Source organism: Rhinolophus sinicus, linkage group LG11 (assembly GCF_036562045.2).
Source record: "Rhinolophus sinicus isolate RSC01 linkage group LG11, ASM3656204v1, whole genome shotgun sequence".
In the NCBI taxonomy this organism is placed as follows: domain Eukaryota; kingdom Metazoa; phylum Chordata; class Mammalia; order Chiroptera; family Rhinolophidae; genus Rhinolophus; species Rhinolophus sinicus.
In genome coordinates, this window is record NC_133760.1 from 49,091,664 (window position 1) to 49,115,891 (window position 24,228).

General features: G+C 55.0%; 1 protein-coding gene across 2 annotated transcripts in view; it reads right to left on the bottom strand.

The window, feature by feature from the left end:
* Positions 1-9,211: 9,211 nt before the first annotated feature.
* The window catches only part of TSHZ3 (teashirt zinc finger homeobox 3), a 67,887-nt gene continuing 52,870 nt past the window's right edge, over positions 9,212-24,228 (bottom strand). For both annotated transcript variants that reach the window (XM_074314981.1, XM_019740538.2), the window contains exon 2: positions 9,212-12,828. In XM_074314981.1, coding sequence (XP_074171082.1) covers positions 9,626-12,655 — 3,030 coding nt within the window. In that variant the 5' untranslated portion in view covers positions 12,656-12,828 and the 3' untranslated portion in view covers positions 9,212-9,625. The remainder of the gene's footprint in view (positions 12,829-24,228) is intronic.

The following is a 24,228-nucleotide window of genomic DNA, read 5'->3' on the forward strand; positions in this document are numbered from 1 at the left end:
TCACCTTCAGTAGGCAGGGCCACCTGGGAGCTGATGCCCCACCAGAAACAGGCAGCCACCTGCTGTCACCTAGGAATGCGGCACCTGGAGATGCCAGAAATCGGCAGGAATCACAAGTTTTGGCGAGGAATTAAAGTGGTTTTGTTCGTACGTGTGGCCCAAACCAAACATTGTGCAGGTCACACTCAGTGCACAGGCCATGCTTTGCAACCTATGCAGGTAAGACGTCATGTGCAGGTCAGGTGCCAGAGGCCAAGGGAGGAAGTTCTCTTTCTAGTGAATTCTGCTCTGCAGCTGCATCAGGACCCAGGAAGTGACAACAAAAAGGACCTGCAGCTTTCGGGCAGGGTCCTGGGCCTCCAGCTGTGCCCTAAAACCAGAGCAGTCAGGAGGTCTCCGAGGTCGGCTGTGTGAACCCAGGACACTGTGACCCATGGGGGGGATGCCGCCCCCATCAGCGAGCCTGCGCCGAGCGGCCTGCGGCAATCCCATGGCCTCGTGTCTCCCCAGGTTTGTCCCCACTGCCCCTTGCACCAAGATCCTTGGTGGGGGCAGCCACCCTGAGGAACCCGGGCCAGAGCTCATCACCCCACTGGCAGAGCTGAGGCCACACATGATTCCAGATGCTCAGAGGAACAGCTCCCAGTCCATACACAGCACACGTGCTTGTCCCTGACAGCGGGCAGGAAGGGCCTGCGCTTGGAGCCGGGAAGCAGGCTGAGGAGAGCCCCTGAGGCCCTGCTGGTGGGAATCACAGCTGCGGGGCCAGGAATGACCCGGTCCTGGCCACCCAGGGCCCTGGCTCCCAGGATTGTGACAGGAAGCTCCGTTCCCCTCAAGGTTGCCGAGCGGGACCTCTGAGGAGGGCATCCCTTGAGGGGAAATCAGCCTGAGCATGAGGGGAGGGGGACGAGAGGCAGAGAGAGGAAGGGCTCCTGGGGACATCACTTAAGCACCCATGTCCAGTACTTCCTGAAGCCACCATGTCTGGATTTCAGCTATATGACCCAAATTTCCTTTCTTTGCTTAAGATCCTGAGCCAATACGTGCTGACAGCATCTTAACGACCACCCCTGAACCCCGGAGCCTGGAAAGGGATGGCCACCCTATGTGTTATAAGTTGCAGAAGGCAGCGGGGGGCCATCTGTGCTGCCTGGGGACCCTCCACGGCCTGTGAGTGTACTTCAGGGAGCCCAATGTCCCTGTGACTGAGCAAACGTATCGACGTGCCCCAGGCACTTCTTCCTGAGGCGTCTGTATGTGTTGTGCGGGGACACCCCTAAATGGTCACGAAGCTGTGGTAGAGTCTAAGAAAGACGCCAGGTGAGAAACACGGGCAAGGAGTGAAAGACAGCTGTGCCTCCCTGTCACAGCAATGGTTCATGTCCATGGACTCAGGATGTACATCTCAGGATGCGACAGCCTCGCCGTAGGGCTGGCCATCTCCAAGCGCACCCTCCTGGGGTGTGACATGAGGGGAGCCTTGTCCCCCAGGCCCCTCCTGGCCTTCCCTCAAGGTCTGGCCCAGGCCCACGGCCTGAAGGTTGGCCCTGGCCTCACACTTGTGGTTTTGCTTTCTTTTCTGCCCAGTCTCATTCCTAATAGGATGTTGCCATTTATTTGTCACCATTGTTTTGTCTCCTTTCTGCGGCCCGACTCCACACACATGAAAGGCCAGCACAGGTGTGGGCGGGGTTCCTGGTTCTGAGTGCTGACACCAAGAGTCCCATGTGAGGACCCTTCACATGGCGACACATCATCAGACCTTCTGAGGTGACACGAGACAGGCTGGGGGCCACCCCTCCTGGGGTTTGTGCAGGGTCCGAGGAGCCCTGCCAGTGCCCCCGCATACGCCCGGCCGGCCACACAGAACTCCTCAGAACTCTCTCAAGACAGATCCATGGTCCCCACATCTAGGGACGTCACCCCTGCTGTCAGATGGGCTGGGGTGCCAGAGCCCCCACAGACGCTGCAGTGACGAGTGTCTGGGTGTCCAGGTCCTCATCCCCTGCCATCGGGGGCCCGTGCGCATGGCACCATCTCCATCCCAGCATTCACCCCCCACCCCGCTGCCCACTCCTTCATTCCCCCTCGTGTCCTGATGACAGAAAGAGAGGGACTGGCTTATTGGCAGACGCCTCACATCTCTGGCCTTCAGCCCAGTTGGGACAAGGGGTCCATCTCTTTTCCGGCCTCGAGAAACCCCCCCCCAAGAACGGCCACATGCTGGGGTGGGTGCCTGGATGCAGAGCAGGGAGCCGGGCCTCCAGCACTTGCTGCTGTGGATCATTTTCTCAGGCTGTGTGCGGCCTTGTTGCCACGTGACCGTGGGAGACATCTGAGAAGCTGGAGGCACTGTTGCAGGTGGCGGGTCTGTCTGTGGTCAGCCCTGGGGAGCAGCCAGTGGCAGCGTCATGGACTCGCTCTCCACACCCTGCCCCCCCTCAGGCCCAGCGCCCCTCGAGTTCACTGCCCCCAGGAAGGGGTGGGTGTCGGGAAGCACATGAGACCCAGCCTGACTCAAACACAAGGGCCAGCTGTTAAACTCCTTCCAGAACGATGGCCCTTTTGGAGGTAGGGGCTGGGTGTGTGGTCAGCAATGACGGGCTTTCTGCTCAGCTGTATTGCAGATGCTTCTGGGAGCAGAAGCCTGGCTGACCCTCCTGAGAGCAGCAGTGGGCTCCTCCCTGGACCTCGGCTACGGGGGCCCCACAGGAACCCCGCCTGCCTGGCTGGGAGACACAGTAAAGTACATGAATGAGTGACTGTCCTGAGAGCTGCACTTTGGCCACATGGGAAGGCTGGGGTGACGCCTTGGGGCAAAAACAGCGAGGGAGAAGGCCATGGCTTCTGCAAAACATGAGGACCCCCACCTTGTTATCTTAGCTGGGGCCTCGGGCCCCATCCCTCGCTTGAGAGGTGGGCTCTGAGTGTCACCCTCGCTGCAGCCAATCCCAGCAATGCCATCAGTGTGGCATTAACCAGGGCGGGGACTTCCCGGGAACCCAATTCCACAGGACGTGCCTGGCAGGTCCGTAGCTGCAGAAAAGCCCCTTTCTCTTTCCCAGCCAGCTCTCCTGTCTGAGGCCTGTCACCGCAGCCCTTCAAACCCATTTGACTGGGTTGGAGCACGTCACACTGTCACCAACTCAGTTTTCATTAGACGGCTGCTTCTCGGTTAGCGTAGCCAAGCAGAAAGGCTCAAACACGTGCACAAATTAAATCGACATCCAAACTCCACCAATAGACAAAGCAATTTAAATGATATTCATTAGAGCGATGACAAGCCCTGATGAGGCTGCGGGAGCCGGGTCCCTCAGCTCTCGCCAACTGGGTTTCGTGAGCGCTGAGGCGGAACCACAGCCATGGCACCTCCTTTCTTAGCTCAGAAAACGAGTCCTTCCTGACACACCTGCTGTTCCCTCCCAGCTCCTCCGCTGTCTCGGCCCAAGTTGACCAGCCCCGGTTCCCGGACACAGGTACGGCCCTGAGCCGGAGACCCATTAGAAATGCTCCAATTAAAACAGATTTCAGTGTCTCGTAATTTCCTTTCCCTTGGCCCGGGAGATCTCTAATTCACAGTTATGATGGTTATAAATGTGTCCCTGGGAGCCTGCTGGGGGAAAATCATGGAAGAGAAATGTTGAAATGAAGTAACTTTCAAAACTTAACCCTCCAAATTTAAAATGTGGTCTCCAAAGTCTTGTTTATACATTTTAGTTTTTAAAGAGAGAGCAGGCTGCCCACCCCATCCTCTACCCCCCACCACTTCAGGCCGTGTGGCCACGGGACCCTCAGGCCCCACACCTGGGGGGAGAAGCCACGCCAGCCACAAGCCACGTCCGAGTGTCCCAGGCCCAGGGAAGAGTTGAAATCCACTGGGCAAAAAGCAGGGGGGCGGGGGGCTTCTGGTTCACGGCTGAGGGCAGAGGGAGGCCACGCCACTCCTCTCAGGGCTCTGGGCTTGGGGTTTGCAGCCCAGCTGATTCCACCATGGGGGGAACGGTCAGCAGCTTCTCACATTTATCATTTTATGCTCAAGGTTAATTACATGTGTCCTTGGCTTTGATCAGAGATACCAGCACGTGAGAATGCTGCCGGTGCCCATATCGGCAAAACAAGGATTCTCTGAAACAGCCTTGGAACACACCTCACCATTAAAGCATAAGCTCTGCCTCACAAAGAAGCTCGCAAACAATGACACAGACGGGGCCGTGCCTCGGACTTTCTGTGCCGACAGGAACATCCTGCTGTGTAGCCCAAAGAGCGGTCACCAGCCACGTGTGGACACTGAGCACTCGAACTGTGGCTGGTACGAGTGAGGACAAAACCTCATTTTATTTCATTTAGACCGAAGTAGTCACACGTGGCTGGTGGCTGTCCTGGGGACGCCAGGTGACACAATCCACACAGCGCAGTCTGGTTCCTGAGGCGCGAGCGGTGGGTGTGGCTCTCTGGGAAGAAGTCACCTTGGCTGCCATCATGTCGTCAAGGGATTGATTAAGAAGACATTAGCACATGGCACCATACGGAGGTGGTGGGACGGCAGCTCCTCTGACCGTCCATCATTAGAATTTCACTTGGAGACACCTGGCTCCTTGGACCGGGGTGGGGGTGCTGACCCCAAAATGCTGAGCCTCAACAAGCTGCTAACTGAAGTCCCTCCGACAGGCCGTGCCCTGAGTGACCAGCTCGCTGTCTGGGGCTGTCCGGACTTCACAGACCATCAGGACACTACCCATTGCATCGGCCGAGCAGGGAGTGTGGTCCTGATTCCAGGGGCCTCGGGGCCCTGGGGACCCTCCAGGGCATGGCCTCCTGGCAAACCATTGGGAGCAGGAAATGGTGCCATGAGGCCAGCAGCTCTGCCCTGTCTCTGGCTCGGGGGACCCAGCAGAGGACGGGGAGGAGCGGCACCTCCCTGTACAGCAACCTGGTGTTCAGCCCTCGGCTGTGACAAGCCGCCACCCCCACCAGTCGGGCAGCTTTCTCAGAGAGGGGCTTTTCTTCCCAGAAGCTTTAGGCTCAGAGACAGAATACAAGCCTTTCCCAAAGGAGTGGGACTGTCCCCAAAGCAGCGGCAGTGACCGTTGCAAAGGCCCAGGGTCCGACAGCTGCATGGGGCCCAAGCACGTGCCAGCCTGTCTCCCCAGGTCAGCTTCCACGGAGGTGTGGGCTGGCACGGAGCTCCTGGGGCTCCTGGGGAGCTCCGTTCAGGTTCCTTTTGACAAAGATCACATGTGCTTCCAAATAAATCCTGAGGGAGAAAAAAGGTTAGTTTTTCTATTACCAAAAGAATAACTCTGGCAGAGTAAAAATGGTAATTTCTCCATTAGCTAATAGGATAATAGCTATTATTTTAAAGTTAAAGTATTTATTATTAAAGAGTGGTGTTGGGCTTTGTGTGTTTTCATCTCTGTGATTGCTTCCTACAATACAGAGTGTGTTATTTTTGTGCCAATAGTCAACACAATACAATGCGACTGCAATCCTCCAGTTTCAAAAGAGCTGTGCCAATGAATTCAAAAAAATAATATCATTTGATTTTTTTCTACTCGATGACTCGGAAAGTTCTAGAGAGCATGGTTTGCACAGAGGACTTGTTCTGCAGCTTCTCCCCCCCGTCCTGCCACCCCCGGGCTGCTTCTGCCCAGGGGCCCTGCTCTCAGATGGAGCCACAGAGCAGGCCTGAGGTGGGCAGTGACGTCCCCCAGCTGCAGTGGCGGGAAGTCGAGGGTGCAGCCTCCTCCATTTGCAGAGACCACGGCCGCCCCCGCGCCTGAGCCCAGCCTGAGCCCACACCACTTAGGACTCATCAACGCCCTTTCCCTTTTGCAGAATAAAAACAGAACGGAGGTGCCGGAGAGGTCTGGGTCCTCCCCACAACCAAGCCTTCTAACTATGTAAGATTCTGGTTAATTATAGAATTCTTGTTGCCTAAAACTTAAAGATACATCGCTGATATTTTTTGCTAAATGTTGACGGCAGCGAATAGCTGAGATGTGGCATATTGATTTCTTGTTGTGAAGTGAGCTGTTCAAGCTCCATTTAAGATTTTCATCTTGCATGTAGCCCTGAGCACATCATAGCACCATAAATTAGTTAAATTGCACATTTATCACAAATGTTATTTTAAGATACTGTGTAAATGTGATGGCTGGAAGATATACAGTAGGACTGCAACCAGCCCGGGCTGGGGGGTGAGGTCGGGGGCACCTGCACACCTCTGATTAAAATCCCCTCCCTGGACCCAGTTAAAGACCTGGCCTGGAGGCCCCATCTCTTCCTGCTCTCACATTGTCTGTCAGCGGCATCGGTAGGAGGGCGACCACAGCTACCTGAGGCCGGAGCACAACGGCCTGCTGCCTGTGTGACCGGCTGGGCTGTGCCTGGAAGGCTGGTCCAGGCCGTGGCCCACTCTCCAGCCAGGAGACGCCTGTGTGACCTGGGGAGTAAATGGCCCTACGTTTCCAAGTGGGGTGAGGGCTGAGCCCGCACCGCTACCCATGATGCCTGGTTTGGGGGATGGTCACTGTGCTGAATTCTGTTTCTGTTCACAACCAGGGCCCTCCACGGCCCAGACGTCATTTCCTCTCGAGGTAAAATTCATCTCGAGGCCCCTTGAAGCGACAGTCTTCTCCTATCCTGGGTGTGAGCCCCAGGTGCCAAGTGAGCGACGCCACCCGCTACCTGCCTCGACCATAAATGTCCACTTCTACACCTGAGTAGAGAAGTCCTGAAGTCACTGCGGGGGTGGGGTGGTGAGGAGATGGGCGGGGTCAGGCCCTTCTCCCAAACTGTGAAGAGGGGTTCCACCATCGCTCGCATGAATCCCATCTCCCTTCCAGCCCCACGGCCCGGGCGGTGATGGAAGTGTTGTCAGTTTAATCTGTTAGACGCAGGACTTTGGATTCTAATAAACCAATGCTATATTTAACCTGTGAAAAATTCAAGAGCAGAAATCTGGGCTCCAGGATGTGAGGTGCGGAAGAAATGAGAGGGAGGGTGTCTCTGTCCCCTGAGCCAGGTCCCCCGGGAAACACGCTGTGTCCCAGAGCTCCTCACAGGTAAAGGCTCACAGGGCAGAGAACTGCTCGGAGGGGACGAGGGCCACGGCCAAGGAGACAGGGACAGGCCCAGGACCCAGAGGGCAGGCACAGCCCGTCCTGCGCCTGCACCACCACGAGGAGAGAGCACAGCCAGCTCGGCACACGTCTGCCAAACGCCGCTCTGAGTGGAGTGCCTTCTCTCCAAACGCCGGAGGGAGATGGTTTCCCGAAGGAGGCGGGGCAGACAGACTTAGGACTCATCTTGACAAAAAGGGGTGGGGGTGAGTGGAGAAATGGAGGCACGTTGCCAAACATCTCTGAAAGGGCTGAATTTAAATTTTTAATAGAAGAGTACTTTGTTAAGTCGAGGCGTTTTATGTATGACACGGATGTGAGACATGTCTCATTTGTATAATTCTAGGGTAGGAGCTACGATTCCACACGTGCCAGACTGGTTTGCACACAGCAATAGAGGTATTTTACAAGTTCACATGGCGTCATGCATCCTGTTGGCATGAGGTGCGAGGGCTAGTAAACGCTTACGGTGCTCATATACGCGCTGTCCCCGCTGCCCCTGGGGACAGCTCACCCCGCACCTGCTTATCTGCAGCCACTTGGGCCTGCTGCCCAGCTGCCTGGACATCTCATTCAACAGCAGGGAACCACCCTGCAAAGACCTCGGCTTCTCACAGCCGGACGGAGGCCCAGCTGCGGCCCCACGCGAGTCCCCAGGTGTGTGTGACTGGGCTGTCCCAGAGAGAACCTAACCTCGTGAAAGTGTCCTCCTTTCTGTGAAAGGTTCATTCCTGGGGACATTTTGCCCACGTTGCCCGAGGACTGCCACCTGCTCTCCAAACACCAAAGTGCACGGAAACGGCCCCACTTCACGCAGCTCCTGCCTGCCAGCACCTGGCAGACACAGCAACCAACTCCATCATAAACGGGTCGCATACAATTTAATTTTAATGTGCTCGTTAGTCGGAGCACATTTCAGACATAATTGTGAATGCAACACAAAATTATAGCAAAAAGACAATTTTAATGCTGCCGTAGAAAAAAGGGTTATATGAAGAGTCACATAATGGCGGTTCATTGTCAACAACAAAACGGGGCACAGAGTGTTACAATGTCTGTGCTCTTTACATGCCGATATTCTATACATAGGTTCTCGTATGGTGTCAGCTGTCAGTTACTTCTGCAAATTAACTGCCAAGAATGGAGACAAACAGGACCCCCTCGGAGAGCCGGTAACCACGGGTTACCTCACATAAGCCTAAAGATAAAGCTGCAGTGCGGGGTCTTGGGAGAATCATTAGGAAGAACAAAACGGAAAGTTACCGACTGAAACCAAAAGGCATCGCACAGGAGGACCCAGCCACCCCGAGGGCCGGCGAGCCAGTGCGAGAGGTGGCATCACAGGACGCCACCGTGTGACTTTCAAGCAAAGTATTACAGTACAAACATTTTAAAGGCTTTATCAATGTTTAGGAAATACAGTACAAGTTCCTGTGTTTTTGTTCTTTTTTTCTTTTCCTTTTCAAATAGACTTAACCCTTTGAGCACTGAGTTTATTTTGAGCATCCTTTGATTTCTAATAAATACCTTTAAAAATCATGTGCAAAATAGTTACGGGGCTGCCTGCCGCGGATGTACTTCCTGGCCTGGTTTATTCAGACTGCTCAAAACACATGAGAATACGGTGGTAATAAATACATATAATTTAAACACAGACCTCTGTCAATATAGATGCACTGTAAACAAACAGTCACACTTTGCTTTCAGACAATGTTTCTGTATACTTTATAAATGCTATCTGTGGTATCTTCTGTATAATTTACAATGTTTGCATGTAAAAAACAAAACCCATAGACCTTAAAAAAAAAAGGAAAAGAAATATACACTATACATAGGCACAGCTTATGCCCAGAGCATAGCAGGTACGTAAAACACCGTTGCTATAAATGCAGGAAAAAAGGTCATTTAACCACAATCACATTTTTCATAAGAGAGTCTGAAATCTATACAATATATACATCTATGTTTCAATGTGAAAATAATATTCTTTTAAATTTCAAGGCGTGTTATACCCCTGCAGACCTGCATAAATGGAGGTTCATATTATTAATTATAACGAAGCTGGTACGGAGCTTAAAAAACAGAGCTTCATACATTGTCATCATTTTATTTTATTTTTTAACCAAATTAATGCAAAAGTGCTTCAAAGTACTCAGAGGGCTAAAGATGAAAGGGTGAGAAACGCCAGCACTCACGTCGCGTGGATCGAGTGTGCCCGGTTTCGTTACAAACGCGTAAACTGTCCGGTAATGCATGCAGCTTGGAGCCCGGGGGCTCACAACTAAATCCCATGTACACAGAGTCCCGAGCACGTCCACTGTGTTTCAGCCTTCATGTTTCACCAGTAACCACGGCTGTCTGCACCTCCACTAAACACTGTACAGTGACACAAAACAGTGCGGCCGGGCAGAGCGGCTGTGTGCAGTGACAGTAGGAGCGAGCGCCAAGGACGAGGCAGGTTCCCTCAAAGCCGAGACGGCCGCTGTCATCGAAAGCCAGCGCTACTGCTTCTCGAGCTCACAGACGTACAGGAGGTGGTCTTCCGGGGACTTGCCGTGGGTTTTGCTAAGGTGAAGTTTCACAGCATGCTTGCTCGCAAAGGTCCGATTGCAGAGTTTGCACTGGTAGGAGGTGCCCAGGTCCTCCTCAGGGGAGGACGTCATCAGCTTCTCTGGTGGCGACTTCGTTTGTGCTATCTGATTGTTAAGCTGCTCGGTGGACAGTTTGGATAAGTCCCGGAGCCGGAAGCCCAGGTGAGACTCCAGGTGACTGATGTAGGTGGAAGGAGTCCTGATTTGGGACGCACAGTCATTACAAAAGAACACGGGGTGGCCCGTGTCCAAGTTCTTGAGGAACTTGGTCCCCCCTGTCCTCCGCAGCTGGTACTTGACGTTGGCCAGCCAGTGGCTGATGGTGGTCATGGACAGCCCCGTGAACCTGGAGACGTGCATGCGCTCCTGCGGGCTCAGGTCCGACATGACGTACTTGCCCTCGGGCGTCTGCCGGAGGCTGGCTGCAAACTGCGCCTGCAGGATGAGCAGGTGCTGGGGGTTCCAGTTGGACTGGCGGCCCTTCCGCTTCTGGGCGGGCGTCGCCTCCTCGGCCTCCTCCAGCGTGGCCCCGTCCACGTCCGACTTCTCGGAGGCGCTGGACGGCGTGGAGGACTTGGACGCGTGGGTCTCCGTCAAGTTCTTGAGCATGTCGGAAATGTCTGACAAGGCGTTCTCGCGCAGCGGCGAGCTGGACACGAACGACACCACGGCGGACGCTTTCGCTGTGGCCACGGGGGAGGAGGAGGCCGCCGCGGACGTGGACGTGGGAGACAGAAGCACCGAGCCCACGGAGCAGCCCTTGTCACTCTTCCCTTTCGTCAGGTCTATGGGCTGGTCGTTGCTGACGTGGTAGAAGTAGCGGTCCAGCGGCTCGGCCTTCTTGGACGGCGGGGGCGGCGGCGTGGCCACGGCCGCCTTCTCGGCCAGGCTGTTGCTCATCTTGAAGAGCATGCTCATGGGGTCCAGGACGGGCAGGGCGGGCTTGGCGGCCTTGCCCAGGTGGATGTTCATGACCGACTGCAGGGCGCTCAGCGGGTTCACGAAAGGCTGCTCTGGCGGGTGCTCGGTGATGATGGCCGTGCTGCTGCTCAAGCCGCTGGGCGCGGGCTGCGCCAGCTCCTGGCCGTTGGCCATGGGCTCTGCCGGGGGGCTGCCCTCCCTGCCGCCCTCCCGCTGGGGGCTGGGGCTGTGCTCCTGGCTGTGGCAGCCCCTGTCGCTGGGCGGCTCCCTCTTGCTGGGCTCACTGACGTCGCTGCTGCAGGGGGACGGGGTGGCCCGCTTGGGCGGAGAAAGCGTGCCCTCTGGCTCCTTCATTTTCTCCTCCACTCTGGCCACTTTCTCGGTGACTTTTTTCACCAGCTCCTCCATGGCGTGGAAGTTTGTCTTGGGCATGGGTGACGTCTGGCTACTGGGTGGAGACACCAGGCTCTGGCTTTTGGGGGGAGACAGGATGTCGCTGCTGCTGAACACGGGTTTCAGGGGTGCGCTTTTCGCTGATGAGCCCAGGGACAGCTTCATCATGTTGGGGAGCTGGTAGGCGGCGTGGATGCTGGGGTAGCCCCCCCAGCTGGGGGTGCCGTTCTGAGCCTTGTTGATGGCAGATGTCACGGTGTTCTCCAGGGACTTGAGGATGTCCAGGCCCCCCTTGGGACTCTCTTCCAAGTCGCTTTCCGTCAGGTAGTGGTACTTGGAGGGGACGTCGTACTTCTCCTCCTCCTCGCAGGCCTTGTCCTTGGCTGTCTCGTCAGAGGTGGCCTTCTCCTTGTCCACTTCCTTCTTGACCTCCACGTGAAGCTTTGGGGACACGCTGGCTGGAGTGTGGGAGGGGGACGTGAAGGTGGTGGCGGCCAGTGGCACGGACTGCACCTTGTCGTCCAGCAGGGTCGTGACAGTGGGCGTGACGGGCGCCTCCATGATGGGCTTCCCCTTCTTCATGGCCGAGTTCGTGACCTTGATGAAGTGGCCGGTGACCATCATGTGGGCCGTGAGCTCCTGCAGCGAGTCGTGGGAGCTGCCGCACTCCATGCACTTGAGGATCTGAGACTTGCGGGCCTCGAAGTGCCACGCGTAGCTGGCGCCGTTCTGGTGGCCGTAGCGGTTGTTGGGCGTGATGTAGGGGCTGGCGGCCTTGGGCAGCAGGTCGCCCGTGTCCGACAGCACCGCCTTGGGGGTGCCGCCCGCGGAGTCTGGGGAGCTGGGTGGCTCCAGCTCCAGGGGCGCTTTCCTGCGCGCGGCCGGGAGGATCTTGGCAGCGACGGGCGTGACGGGCTCCTTCAGAGGCACTTTCTGGTAGTGTTTGGTCTTGATCATGTGCACGCTCAGGTCCTGCAGGGACTCGAACGAGTGGCCACAGTACATGCACTTGAGCACCTTCTGGGCGTCCTCCTTGCCCTCCATCTCCAGCAGCGAGCGCTTGCGCGGCTTGGACCAGCGGCGCGGGTTGTCGGCATCAGCCTCCTGGTTGTCGTCGCGGTAGTGGCCTGTCTCGTTCATGTGCACCGTCAGCTGCACCAGCGTGTCGTAGGCGGCGCTGCAGTCCTTGCAGCGGAACTTGCTGGCGCCCGTGAAGATGGAGCCGTAGAGCTTGCTGCTCTGCCTGTACAGCTGCACGGTGCTGAAGAGGCTGGGCTCGGGCAGCACGCGGCCCTGCGACACCTGCTGCAGCGTCTTGGCCATGGCGCTCTGGTGCCAGTCGAAGCTGCCACTGCCACAGCTGCTGCTGCTGCTGCTGCTGCTGCTGCCGCCGCCGCCGCCGTTCTTGTCGGCGGGGGGCGGGTGCAGATGGAGGCTGAGGCTGGACCAGTAGGACTTGGACAGAAAGTTGTTGTACACGGCCTTCATCTGCTCCAGGCTGTCGGACAGGCCCGTGTCCTCCGGCGGCGCCGCGGCGTCCTTGCTCTCCTCCTCGTTCTTGACGGAGCCACTTTCAAAGTCAGCCATGCGGTCACTGGTCTCGCTGATGTGCGACTCGCTGTCCATGTCGTGGCCAGAAAACTCGGCGGCCGGTGAGTTCTGGTAGCTGGGGCAGGCCCTGCCCGGCTCCTGCTCGGGGCAGGCGTACTTGGCCGCGGGCTCCCCGTCGGCCGTACTCTCCTCGGGCTCGGCGTCTTCGCCCACCAGGGCGGCAGCCTTTAGCTCATCGCAAACATAGGCTGCGTGACACCGGGTGGGAAGGTGCGGCGGGTGGGCAGGCCAGACAGAAAGACAAGAAACAGGGAAAGAAGAGAAAGAAAAAAAACATTAGTCACTGTTGATCTTACCTGGAACATTTTCTCAGCGCTCAGGAAAACACAGCAATAGTGGATGGGCACATTTATTTGTAAAATTAAATAGTTACAACGTGGTGTTTCTTTGGAGAAAAAAAAAAAAAAACTGCTCTTCAAACATAATTTGCCACCTTATTCTTCTCAAGGGGCAACAGCTTGAAATTAAAACTAAATTTGAAATTAATGAAGCACATTCTGGAGGTGGCATTCATTTCTAAAGTAATAAATTACTTGTATCAACCTCAGAGACAGCAGTTCCTGTCTGTCAATTAATACGTCTTATGCTTCTCCTATCCTAATGTGTTTCTTAACAGACAGATTCACAATTTAAATTAAGAAGCGTTTTTTACTCATTACATTTTTGAGGCTCAATCTTTAATAAATATAAAGGACAAAAACATCAATAAAATTTTTACAAAGTAAAAAGAAAGTACACCAATTGCAATAAATTAAAAACAAGATTTTTTTTTTTCTTTCTTCCTTCTGGAAAAGCATGTCTCATAAAAGCTCAGCATGCATGTTCTACCAGGAGAAGTATGCTGTTCATTCCAGGTGGGAGGGAAGACCACAACCCACCACCCCCTGGCCTGGGTCCCGTCCCCTGTTGTCCACTCAGCTGTCCTCAGCCAGTGGCATGCACGCTATCCATGCAGAATTATGTCCGAGCGGGTTCAGGACAATTGGTATGCGGCACTCATCGTGCTGTATAAATATACACAGGACCTTCAGGCGGGCCTTACAAATGTCAGAGTGTTTGCTCTTTACACCACTTTGTCAATATTTGCTCCCCATCAGCTTCGCAGGCTCCAACAGGGATCCCATCTCCGGAAGCAGTGAGGCTGGGATGTAAACCCAGTGCGCACTTTCCCATCAGGTGGAGGGCATGGCTGAGCAGCTGTGGGTTCTACAGACGCACACCCACAGATGCGAAGCCAGGAGAACACTAGTGCTAATGGAACAAAGTGATTCTTTTTCACTCTCTTGCAATCAGCGACTTGGGTGATTCCTTACTGGAGGCTCCCTGACACTGAGACCCGAGTTGGCAGGGCTGCTGAGGACAGGACACTGGACGTCACTCATTCATAGTGTCGCCACGACTCGGAGCCGACTCAATGACCAGCTAGCCCTATGGTAACAATTTTAACCCAGAGACGAAGGGGCAAAGTAGGTGTCTGCTCCTTGACACCTGTTTGCTGCAAAAGGCCAGTGGGCGCGTCTGTCAGGTGGCTGGGACACGGCAGGGCCAATTGCATGGCGGGTGAAAAACAAAAATGAACACTGACTTTTAGAAAAGAAAGAAACTTTATTTGGGAAATTCAGTCCCATAACTAAAGATTTGTCCTAGGTGAATTTCACACCCAAAAAAACAGTGAAATGACTCAAACCTATAAGATTCCCTGGAAGACACATAACATTTCCCCTGGCTCTGCTATGTTCATCAAGTGTGATTTCTTTTCTTTTCTTTTCTTTTCTTTTCTTTTCTTTTCTTTTCTTTTCTTTTCCCCCAAATTTCTTTCTTCAGCTCAACTCTCTGTCTTTTTTTTCCTTTTAATATATTTTTTCAGTTACAGTTGCTATTCAATGTTATATTAGTTTTAGGTGTACAGCATAATGGTTGGACATTTATAAACCTTACGAAGTGATCACCCCAATAAATCTAGACCCCACATGGCACCATCTATAGTTATTACCATGTTACTTACCATATTCCTCGTGCTGTACTTTACATCCCAGTGACTATTTTGTAACTGCCAATTTGTACTTAATCCCTTCACGTTTTCAACCTACCCCCAACCCCCTAGCCAGCTGGCAACCATCAGTTTGTTCTCTGTATCCATGAACTTGTTTCTGTTTTCTTTGTTCTCTAGATTCTATGTATAACTGAGATCATACAGTAGTTGTCTTTCTCTGACTTACTTCACTCAGCATAATACCCGCTAGGTCCATCCACGCTGTTACAGATGGCAAGATTCCAGTCTTTTTTATGGCCAAGTAATATTCCATTGTATATATGTCCCACCTCCTCTTTATCCATCCATCCATCGACGGACACCCAGGCTGCCTCCACATCTTGGCCATTGTAAACAGTGCTGCAGTGAACATATGGATGCATATATATTTTTGAATTAGTGTTTTAGGTTTCTTTGGATAAACACCCAGAAGTGGGATTACTGGCTCTTTGTCTCCTGTTACAGCCTTTGTTTTAAAGTCTATTTTGCCTGGTATAAGTATTGCTACCCCAGCTCTTTTTTTTTTTCTTTCTTTTTTTTTCCCCATTTTCATGGAATACCTTTTTTCCATCCCTTTTCTTTCCATCTGGGTGTGTCTTTCAATCTGAAGTGACTCTCTTGTAGGCAGCATATGTAAGGGTTTTGTGTTCTTATCTATTCAGTCCTCCTGTGTTTTTTGATTGGAGCATTTAATCCATTTACATTGAAAGTAACTGTTGCTCGATATGTAGTTATTGCCATTTATTATTGATAATTTTGATTTCTTCTTCTTCTCCTCCTTCTCCTTCTTCTTCAAAAAGTCCCTCTAAGATACCTTGTAATACTGGCTTGGTGGTGAAGAACTCCTTTAACTTTTTCTTGTCTGGGAAGCTCTTTATCTGTCCTTCAATTCTAAATGATAGCTTTGCTGGGTAGGGTAATCTTGGTTGTAGCTCCTTTCTTTTCAACACTTTGAATATTTCCTGCCAGTCCCTTCTGGTGTGCAAAGCTTGTTGAGGAATCAGCTGACAACCTTATGGGAGCTCCTTTTTAGGTAACTAACTGCTTTTCTCTTGCTGCTTTTAAGATTCTCTCTTTGTCTTTAAACTTTGGCATTTTAATTATGATGTGTCTTGATGTGGGTCTCTTTGGGTTTATCTTGTTTGGGACTCTCTGTGCTTCCTGGGCTTGAATGTCTATTTCCTTCACCAGGTTAGGGAAGTTTCTGTCATTATTTCTTCAAATAGGTTTTCAATTCCTTGCTCTCTCTCTTCTCCTTCTGGTGCCCCTATGATGTGAATGTTGGTAAGGTTGATGTTGTCCCTGAGGCTCCTTAATCTGTCCTCAATTTTTTTGTGGGGGGGAATCCTTTTTACTTTTTGCTGTTCTGGTTGGGTGTTTTCTGCAACCGTATCTTCTAAACTGATGATTTGATCCTCTGCTTCATCTGATTTACTGTTGATCCCTTCTATTGTAGTCTTCATTTCAATTACTGTAGTCTTTATTTCTGACTGGTTCTTTTTTATGGTTTCTATCTCCATTTTTATGTTTTCTATCTCTTTGTTGAAGTTCTCACTGAGATCACCGAGCATCCTTATAACCAGTGTTTGGAACTCTGTGTCTGGTAGGTTGCTTGTCTCTATTTTGTTTAGTTCTTTTCCTGGAGCTTTGTCCTTTTCTTTAATTTGGAACATGTTTTTTTGTCTCCTCATTTTGGCTGCCTCCCTGTGTTTGTTTCTATGTATTAAGCAGATCTGCTATGTCTTCTGGTCTTTGTAGAGTGGGCTTATGTAGCAGGTGTCCTGTGGGGCCCAGTGGTGCAGTCTTTCTGATGTGTCTTTCTTGTGTGGGTTGTGTGTGCCCTCCTGTTGTAGTTGAGCCTTGGTTGCTGTTTGCCATCATTGGAAGGGATTGACTCTCAGGCTGATTGGTTGTGAGGACTGGCCATGACACAGTGGAGTTGTGGTGCAGGGGCTGACCCTACAGAGCAGGATTCACTTTAGTGGGGCTCTGGTGCCTGCCCAGTCTGCCCTTTGCATGTGTCACTTGTGGAGGCAGTTGCTTGTGTGGTCTAAAGCTGGCCACCAGGTATGTTGGTTCTGGGGCCTCTTTTGAAGGGCTCTGGTGCAGGCCAAGCTCAGCTGCTGCTTGTGCCCTGCCCGGGACCATTTGTAGACCTTTGAGAGATTTTTAGGAAAGTCCACAGCATGAGCCAAGACAGGCCGTTTGTATGAAAAAGCAACTGGAAGTGGCTTGAGAAAGCCTGTCAGTTGGGTGGGTAAGGGTCTCAGGGAATCACCAGGGCAGGGCGAATGGTGTTATCCAGGTTGATGGAGACTCAGAAATAGGGCCACCTGGGTCAGCACACCAGGAAGGGGAGGGCATAACAAAGGAACAATGGCATCTGCCAGCACTTCTGTCTGGGAGAAAGCTGCCCCTCCATCCCTCACCCTGAGGCGAGACAACTCAGTTCCTCCCCATATGTCCCTGGTGCCTTCAAGCTGCTGCCCCAGCACTGGAACTCGGAGCAGTGAGTCTATTAATGAGTAAGTGCGTGTGTGGTCCCTTTAAAAGGAGAGCCTTGCACTCCATCTGCCCTTGTCTCACTCAGCCACAGTCTCCACTGGTTTCCACAGCCAGAAGTTATGGGGACTTCTCTCCCTGACACTGAAACCCTGGGCTGGGCAGGGGCTGGGACCCCTCACTTCTTGGGGGGGACCTCTGCAGCTGAGATATCTCTCCCAATTTTTAACCACTACATGTGGGTATAGGGCCAGCCTGTTTTGCCTCTGCCCCTCCTACTATTCCTTAGGTGGCGTCTTCTGTATGTGCTCAGTTGTAGGGCTTCTGTTCAGCTGGACTTCAGGCAGTTCTCAGTGATGGTTGTTCTGTGGCTGTAATGTTGAGGTGGTCCTGGGAGGAAGTGAGCACAGCATTTACCTACTCAGCCATCTTGACCGGAACTCAAGTGTGACTCCCTGTTTCCTCCTAAGCCTTGAGCGCCAAGCTTCCTAAGCTGACCCAGCAGTGACATCCCCACTTGGATGGAAACAGCATCCCAGGAACACGCGTTCATCCCGGCTGTAGAGGCAGAGACATGTTTGCTCATGTGCAAACAGGGAACAAGAGTCTTCTGCCTGAGCCATGGAATGTCCTTTACGAATGACTGGAAGAAGGTGACCTGCTGTAGTCATCCGAGGTGTGAGGTGCTGTTGTGAACCATAAGTTGGAGGCCATGCACTTAGAGTTGACAAATTAAAATGGGAGAGAAGCTGTTTTCCTAGAGCAGGGCCAACGTCAGGGGGGAGCGTGGTACTACCCCAGGAAGGCTGCTTCGCCACAATGAAGAAGGTGGAGGCATGTGTTGGAACACGACTGGGAAAGAATGATAAAGGCAGTGTCTCCCTCTCCCCACAACCTTCCTCGCTTGCAGCTCATTCTGGAAACCTGGCTCCCAGGCTCCAACAGGGCTGGCAGGTCAGGAGAGAGGGCAGCCAGGGCGAGTGTGACCCCTAGTCACAGTTTGCCTGGAGCTGTCCTAGTTTTAGCAGTGAGAGGCCGCATCCTGGAAATCCTGTCAGTCCTGGACAAACCAGGCCAGTTGTCACCCTAGCCAGGGACACAGGGCAGGACCAGGTCAGAGCATCTAGGCAGATCCAGGCGTCCTGAAGAAGAGCTAATGCAGGGAGTTCTGGGTTAACTCCACACATCCCACCATCTGGGAAAGGAGGAAAGCACAGGGACCTTGTCCCAATAGCCATGACACAAGGAGAAGCCTGGCCCCGTGTGCACAGGGATGGGTCCTAGAGCCCTTCTCTCCTGGAGACACCCAGGAGTCACATGCTGGCCACTCTGATCCATTCCAATTCCCCTGGAAGTAAGTTTGGGAGAGTTGGGAATTCAGACATGGCCCCAGCTGAAGCCACTGCGTGACACCAGCCAGTCAGAAGGAGCAAGGCCAATGGCGGACATGAAGGAGCCTCTGCAGGAAGGCCGAGGGGCTTTACCAGCCCCCCTCCCACCCAGGCCCTGGCCCCTGGGAGGCTACACGCAGTGGGGTGCACAGCAGGCTCTCTGGAGGAGCCCCACACATGCACCATCGTTGATTTGACCCGCTCCGGCCCGCAGCTGGCCCCAGTACGACTTGTAAATCGCACAGCAGTATCGGAATGTCATCAGTCTGGTGACTGAGGAGGACACTAATATTGAAAGAAAAAGCCAACCTCCCTGTGGGAACAAAATCCTGCTCTGAGGAAAACTAAAAAGCTTTGGTGCCAACCGACCCTGGGTCCTGGGAGGCCGGGCTCACCGCACAGCCCGGCCCTGGCGTGGTTTCCGAGGCCCTCACCAGCACACTGCCGTTCACAGGGACCTTGGCGCCTACGAAAGCAGCCACCGCTTTCCAGCCCGACAGTGACAAGTACATCCTTCGGCTGAAGTAAGATGGAGGCCAAGCTGAGCCATCCCGCTGCGTGCTGCAGTGGTCGCAGTTCCCTGAGAACACAGTGTTCTCTCCTCATTCCTGAACTTCAGGAATTTGTGAGAAAGTGCAAGACGTGGCAGCAGGGCCTAAGGGACGGAAGCACCCCCACGCACCGGGAGGCTGCACTCTGGGCCCTGCGTCATTTCTTTCTCCAGGCCTCAGTTTCCCCATCTGCTCGAGATATTGGGTGCGTGAGACCCTTTCTCCTCTACTTCCCTGGGGGGTGAGCTCGCTGGCCCTGGTTTATTTTCCCCCACACAGGCTCCCTGTGATACTTGACCAGCAGTCAAGTCCTCAGTGTCCCACTGGGCCTGAGGGGCGGGCTGCACGGCTCACAGAAGGAAGGGCTCTGGATCCTGCGCAGTTAGTGTCGTGGTCAGGCAAGGACGGGAGGGGAGGCTGGGTGGACAGTGAGTGGTACCCCGGGGGGCGGGGAGGTGGGCTAGGCAAGAAGCAGCCCCACCAGGCTGGCCTTTGCGGGGCCCAATGGCTGGCACTGTCTGCCGCTGGACCTGACAGGGACCTGTGTGGTCTTGGGAAGCTCTGGTCCTGGGAATACTCACTGGAACCCTGGCCACTATCTAACATTCCTGTCTGAGCTCTCCAAGGTCAAAGGCCCCACTCTACACCCTACAGCTCTGCACACAGTACACAAGCGACACACACTCACTGCCTTTCTGGGAAAGACGCCAGCTGGAGGCCTTAGCCGGCAGGAAGATGCTGTCACCTGCCGTCGTAACAGGACCTGCCCCTTCCCTCTGAGCCAGAGACCAGCATCCCCATGGAGCCCAACTCCAGCCCAGCCCTGCCACCCATTCTCCACACAGAAGCCACTGGCTCCTTAGTCAGAGGGATGGTCACGTCCCTCGTGGGACACCCTGGGTGGCTTTGCGCTGGGCTTGGATGAAGGCGCGATCCCCAGAGCAGCATGGCCCCGTGTTGTCGGGCCGGCTTCCTGTGACCCAGCCTCTGTCCTCACTGCTGGGGCTTCTCTGCTGGGAACCCCCGGGCGTGCAAAGAGGGTGGGGGGGGTGTCTCTCTAGCCACCTCTCCCCACGCCCCCGGCCACAGGTGAAAGGGCCTTCCTGGGGGGCTCCTCTCACCCCAACCTCTGTCCCCTGAGCTGCAAGGTGTTCCAGGATGTCCTAACAGACTGTTGGCTCGCAAGGTCAGGACCAGCCCCACCCCGTATCTGCCGCAGCCCTACTGCTGCTGGGAAGGGCCACTCGGTGTCTGCATTGACATCCAAATGATGAGCGAGCACCACAGACAACCTCCTTGCACCTCCTAACGGTGTCCCCACTCCCAGGAGGGTGCTGGCCGTGGTGAGTCCCCGAGCGAGGCGGAGGCGCTTGGATTGGTTCTGACGGTCACGGCATTTTCAGCAGGGCTGCGTCACGAGGGGCAGGCAGGTAGAGAGAACCCACCCCGACTGGGGGTCTGTGTGTACAGGACCAGCCCTAGCTGTGCCCTCACTCCAAACCCATCTCCAGGACCGTGAGGCCCTCAGTCTCCCCACCTTTGCGGCCAGACCAGTGAGGGGAGGGGCTCTCACCGCAGCAAGTCAGCAGCTGCGGAGACGCACAGGAGCAGAGATGGTGAGCGGCAGGAGGGTGGGGCCTGCATCTCACTGTCCCCAGAGGTCCCAGGAGCCCGGTCCTCTCTGAGAGGGAAGCCCCCACAGAACTGGCAACTCCCCCTGCGCCCCCATTGCCTTCCCCTCCGCAAAAAGTCACCTCTTCCAGCCAGACTGCCACGGGTCTCCCTGAGGGCCAAGGACAGACGTTGCAACAGCTGGACGGACGAAAGGAAGGACTTGGCACAAGCAAAACCTAACGGGACTCCTGGGTACAGACGCACATTCATGAAAACTGAAACCTACAAAAGCTTGCTACAAAGTCCCGCAGCCTGACACCCCTGGGGCGTCAGAGACGGAACAAGTGATTTCCCTAATGTGCGCATGTTACGGACCTCCCCACACTGACCACGCATGACCCTCTCGGTGGTCCTGGGAAGTGAACACCACCACCTCCCTTTTGCAGCCCAGGAAACTGGGGGTCAGACCAGTTAAAGGGACAGTCCCGCGCCCTCTGCTGGGACCCACAAGGTTTGACTAAACTCCCGAGTCATACAATGGCCCATAGACAGAATGCCGTGCTGCTGCACGTGGAGTGGCCATCACGTCACAGCCTTCCCTGCAGCCCCGACCCCAGCGGGGCTCCACGGCTGCCCCCCAGGAGGGTCCCAGCAGGCCAGGGGGACGATGGGCTTGTCCGGGAGTGAGAGCCCCCACTGTAGCAATGAGGTCCAGAGGTAGCAGCAACCTGAGTGACATCACTGTCATCACTAACTGAATCAGCCACTAGGTGCAGAGGAAGCAGTCAGGGGCCGGGTGTCTGCCCTTCTGCATGGGGCTGGGGACACTGGGAGGAGGGAAGAGGCATGGCTACGTCCCGCTCCCAGAGTGATTTCAGAGTGAGCTGTCCTGCAGGCTTTCTCATTTGGGGACTGAAAGGAAGGTTCTGAAGTCAGAATTCTGATTTCTCATTCCCGAGACTCCCCGGGAGGGTGCTCTGCAGGTCCGATTCCCTCAGGCCCCCTGCCCCTCTCTTCCTATAAAGACCACCCAGAGGGGCAAGTCTTCCAGCAACGTGTGTAATTCTGGTCATGTGTTCCCCAAGAAGCCAGGGACAGTGACAACAGGAGGGGGAGGGGAGGCTGGGAGAGGAGGGACCCTGGCTGAGGAAGGACGGTGCCGAGAAGGGAGAGAGCAGGACGGAGGGCAGGGAGCAGAGAGGACCGGGGACAGAGGGGGCGACAAGAGGCAGAGCGCAGCCAGCAAGGCGAGTGGGAGGCAGGCAGCAGAGGAGGAAGCAGGCGGAGGTCTGAGCAGAGACAGGAAGAGGAGGCTTCCCCAGGGGCCAGGCCTGAGCTGGGTCCTGCTGCAGGGACGGAGCCTGGGTCAGCTCCACGGCTGGACACCCAGACCTTCCCTTCGCTTCCCAAGCACTCAGACTTTCAGGAAATACACGGTGACTTTCCTGAACAGTAACAACCAGCTGAGTGAGGAGGACCGTAACTGCCCTCAGGCCTCGGTGAGCACCTCCACCCACAGCTGCTCTGGGCTGTGCCAGGTAGAGGACTCCTGGCGTCCAGCTTGTCCGGAGCCCCAGGAAGACAGGCCCCCGAGCCCAGGGCCTCAGCACACCCCCAGGAGCCCCTCTGAGGCCCACAGACATTGGGGACTCAGAACAGCCCAGAAGACAGGCGTGGGCAAATGTGGACGGCTAGTGAAGAAGGCTGTGGAATCCGGTGTCCCGACCCCTCTCAGGTCTCATGCACGCCGTCTGCAGACCCCCTGCCTTCCCCTCAGAGCCAGGGAGTCTGTGACATGAATCAAATGCAAGTGGGTGTTAGTTCATAAGCACTGTGCCAAGCCCATGTTTAGAACACGCGTGACACAGAAGCATGCCGGGGTCACCATGTGCTGTCTCAGTCATGTGCATCCCTCCCCTGCACCCCACACCTGAGGGGGACAGCTGGGGAGGTCCAGTGCCCATTGGAGAGCCGTCCTAGGGAGCATGGGCCCGGACTCCCGAGAGGACAAGCTGTTTTCGTTCGAGTTCCTTCTTTGCATTTTTTCTGTTAAACTGAGTGATGTCACAGACAGTGAGACCCTGGGGCTTGGCGCCTGCCCTGCTGGGTTTTGTTCACGTGACCATGAGACTGGCTTCCTGTCTCTGAGCTCTGGTGTCTCCCCATGAATGGGGGAGGGGCGATTTCTGCCAAATTCCTCCTCAGGTGTTTGTAAAACCAAGGACTTCCTAAGGAGTGAGTACAGAGGACTTTCCCAAGCTGAGGGACCTGCAGAGGGGCTGGTGCTTCATGCAAGCACACGGGCCACAGGGCCCTGCCCCGGGTCGGCACGCCTCTGGGTGGAGCCTGCTCCTGGAAGCGCTGGTCTCTGAGCTGATGGCCTCCATGCAGCCTTTTAGGAAAGGGGGCGGCAGGGTGGGGGCTGGCTGGGGTGAGAGGTCCCCCTGTGACAAGGGTCCTGCCCCTCCTCCCTGCGGTGCCTCCAGATGTGGGCTGCAGAAAAGGAGGAAAGCCAGGAAGGGGATGGACAGGAAAGGGAGGTGGAGGATGAGATGACATCACAGGCATCCCCGCCCAGCACAGGCCTGGCTCCACCTCCAGCCCCACCCACCGCTTCCACCTGACTCAGGTGCCCTCTGAGTGTGGGGGGCAGTGCCGGCCAGCAGGCGGGAGGAGGCATTGCAGACACTGGGGCCCTGCAGCTGCCAGCACCCCTGCAGCCCAGCCCCAGGCCCGGCCAGCTCCCACCTTGAATCATTCACCTTCCTCTTCATGGGGGAAGAGCTCAGAGTCCCCAGAAAACCTAACCTATATCTCACCGTGTTCTAAACATGCCTGGAAAATCCAGACGGGCAGATCCGTTTTCACAGAAATGTGTGCTTTGCCAAAGACTCATACAAAGTGCCGTGAACCCTGGGCCCTCTGGGTTACTGTACACGGGCCTCTCTTCTGTGCAAGTGTGTCACGCCCCAGTCATGATGGGGTGCGTCAGGCTTGTCTGCTGCAACCTGATTTGGGGCCCTGAGTTACCTGGTGTTCTGAGGGCCCCTCAAATCAGCTGCCAGGAGCCCTGGAGGGTGTGAGGGGCAGTGAGACATGCGGGGTGCTCAGACCTGGGCCAGCAATGGCCCCTGTCACCCCCTCGGCAGCTCCCAGCACCCTGACACCTCGGCGTCCTGGGGGAGGGGAAGTCAGGATGCGGACACCTGCTGGCTGGGAGGGGGTTCAGAAGGCAGCACTGATGAGGGGATTCCTTTTTGTGCCTTGAGAGTGAGGAGATGGCGGAGGGAGGGCAGCGCAGCTAAACGCTGGGTAACGCCACCAAGCTGGGTGGCCTGAGTTGTGGGGGCCTCTGTTAGGGTAGTAAGTGGGCAGCAGAGCAAAAGGCATGCTCGTGGCTGGTGCCCAGGTCAGAATCGAGCGGAAGACACAAGGTTTGTCCATCCGTCCACCTGGGCACCTACAGTCATAAGAACCGTCACCCAAGCGGTCTGGGGT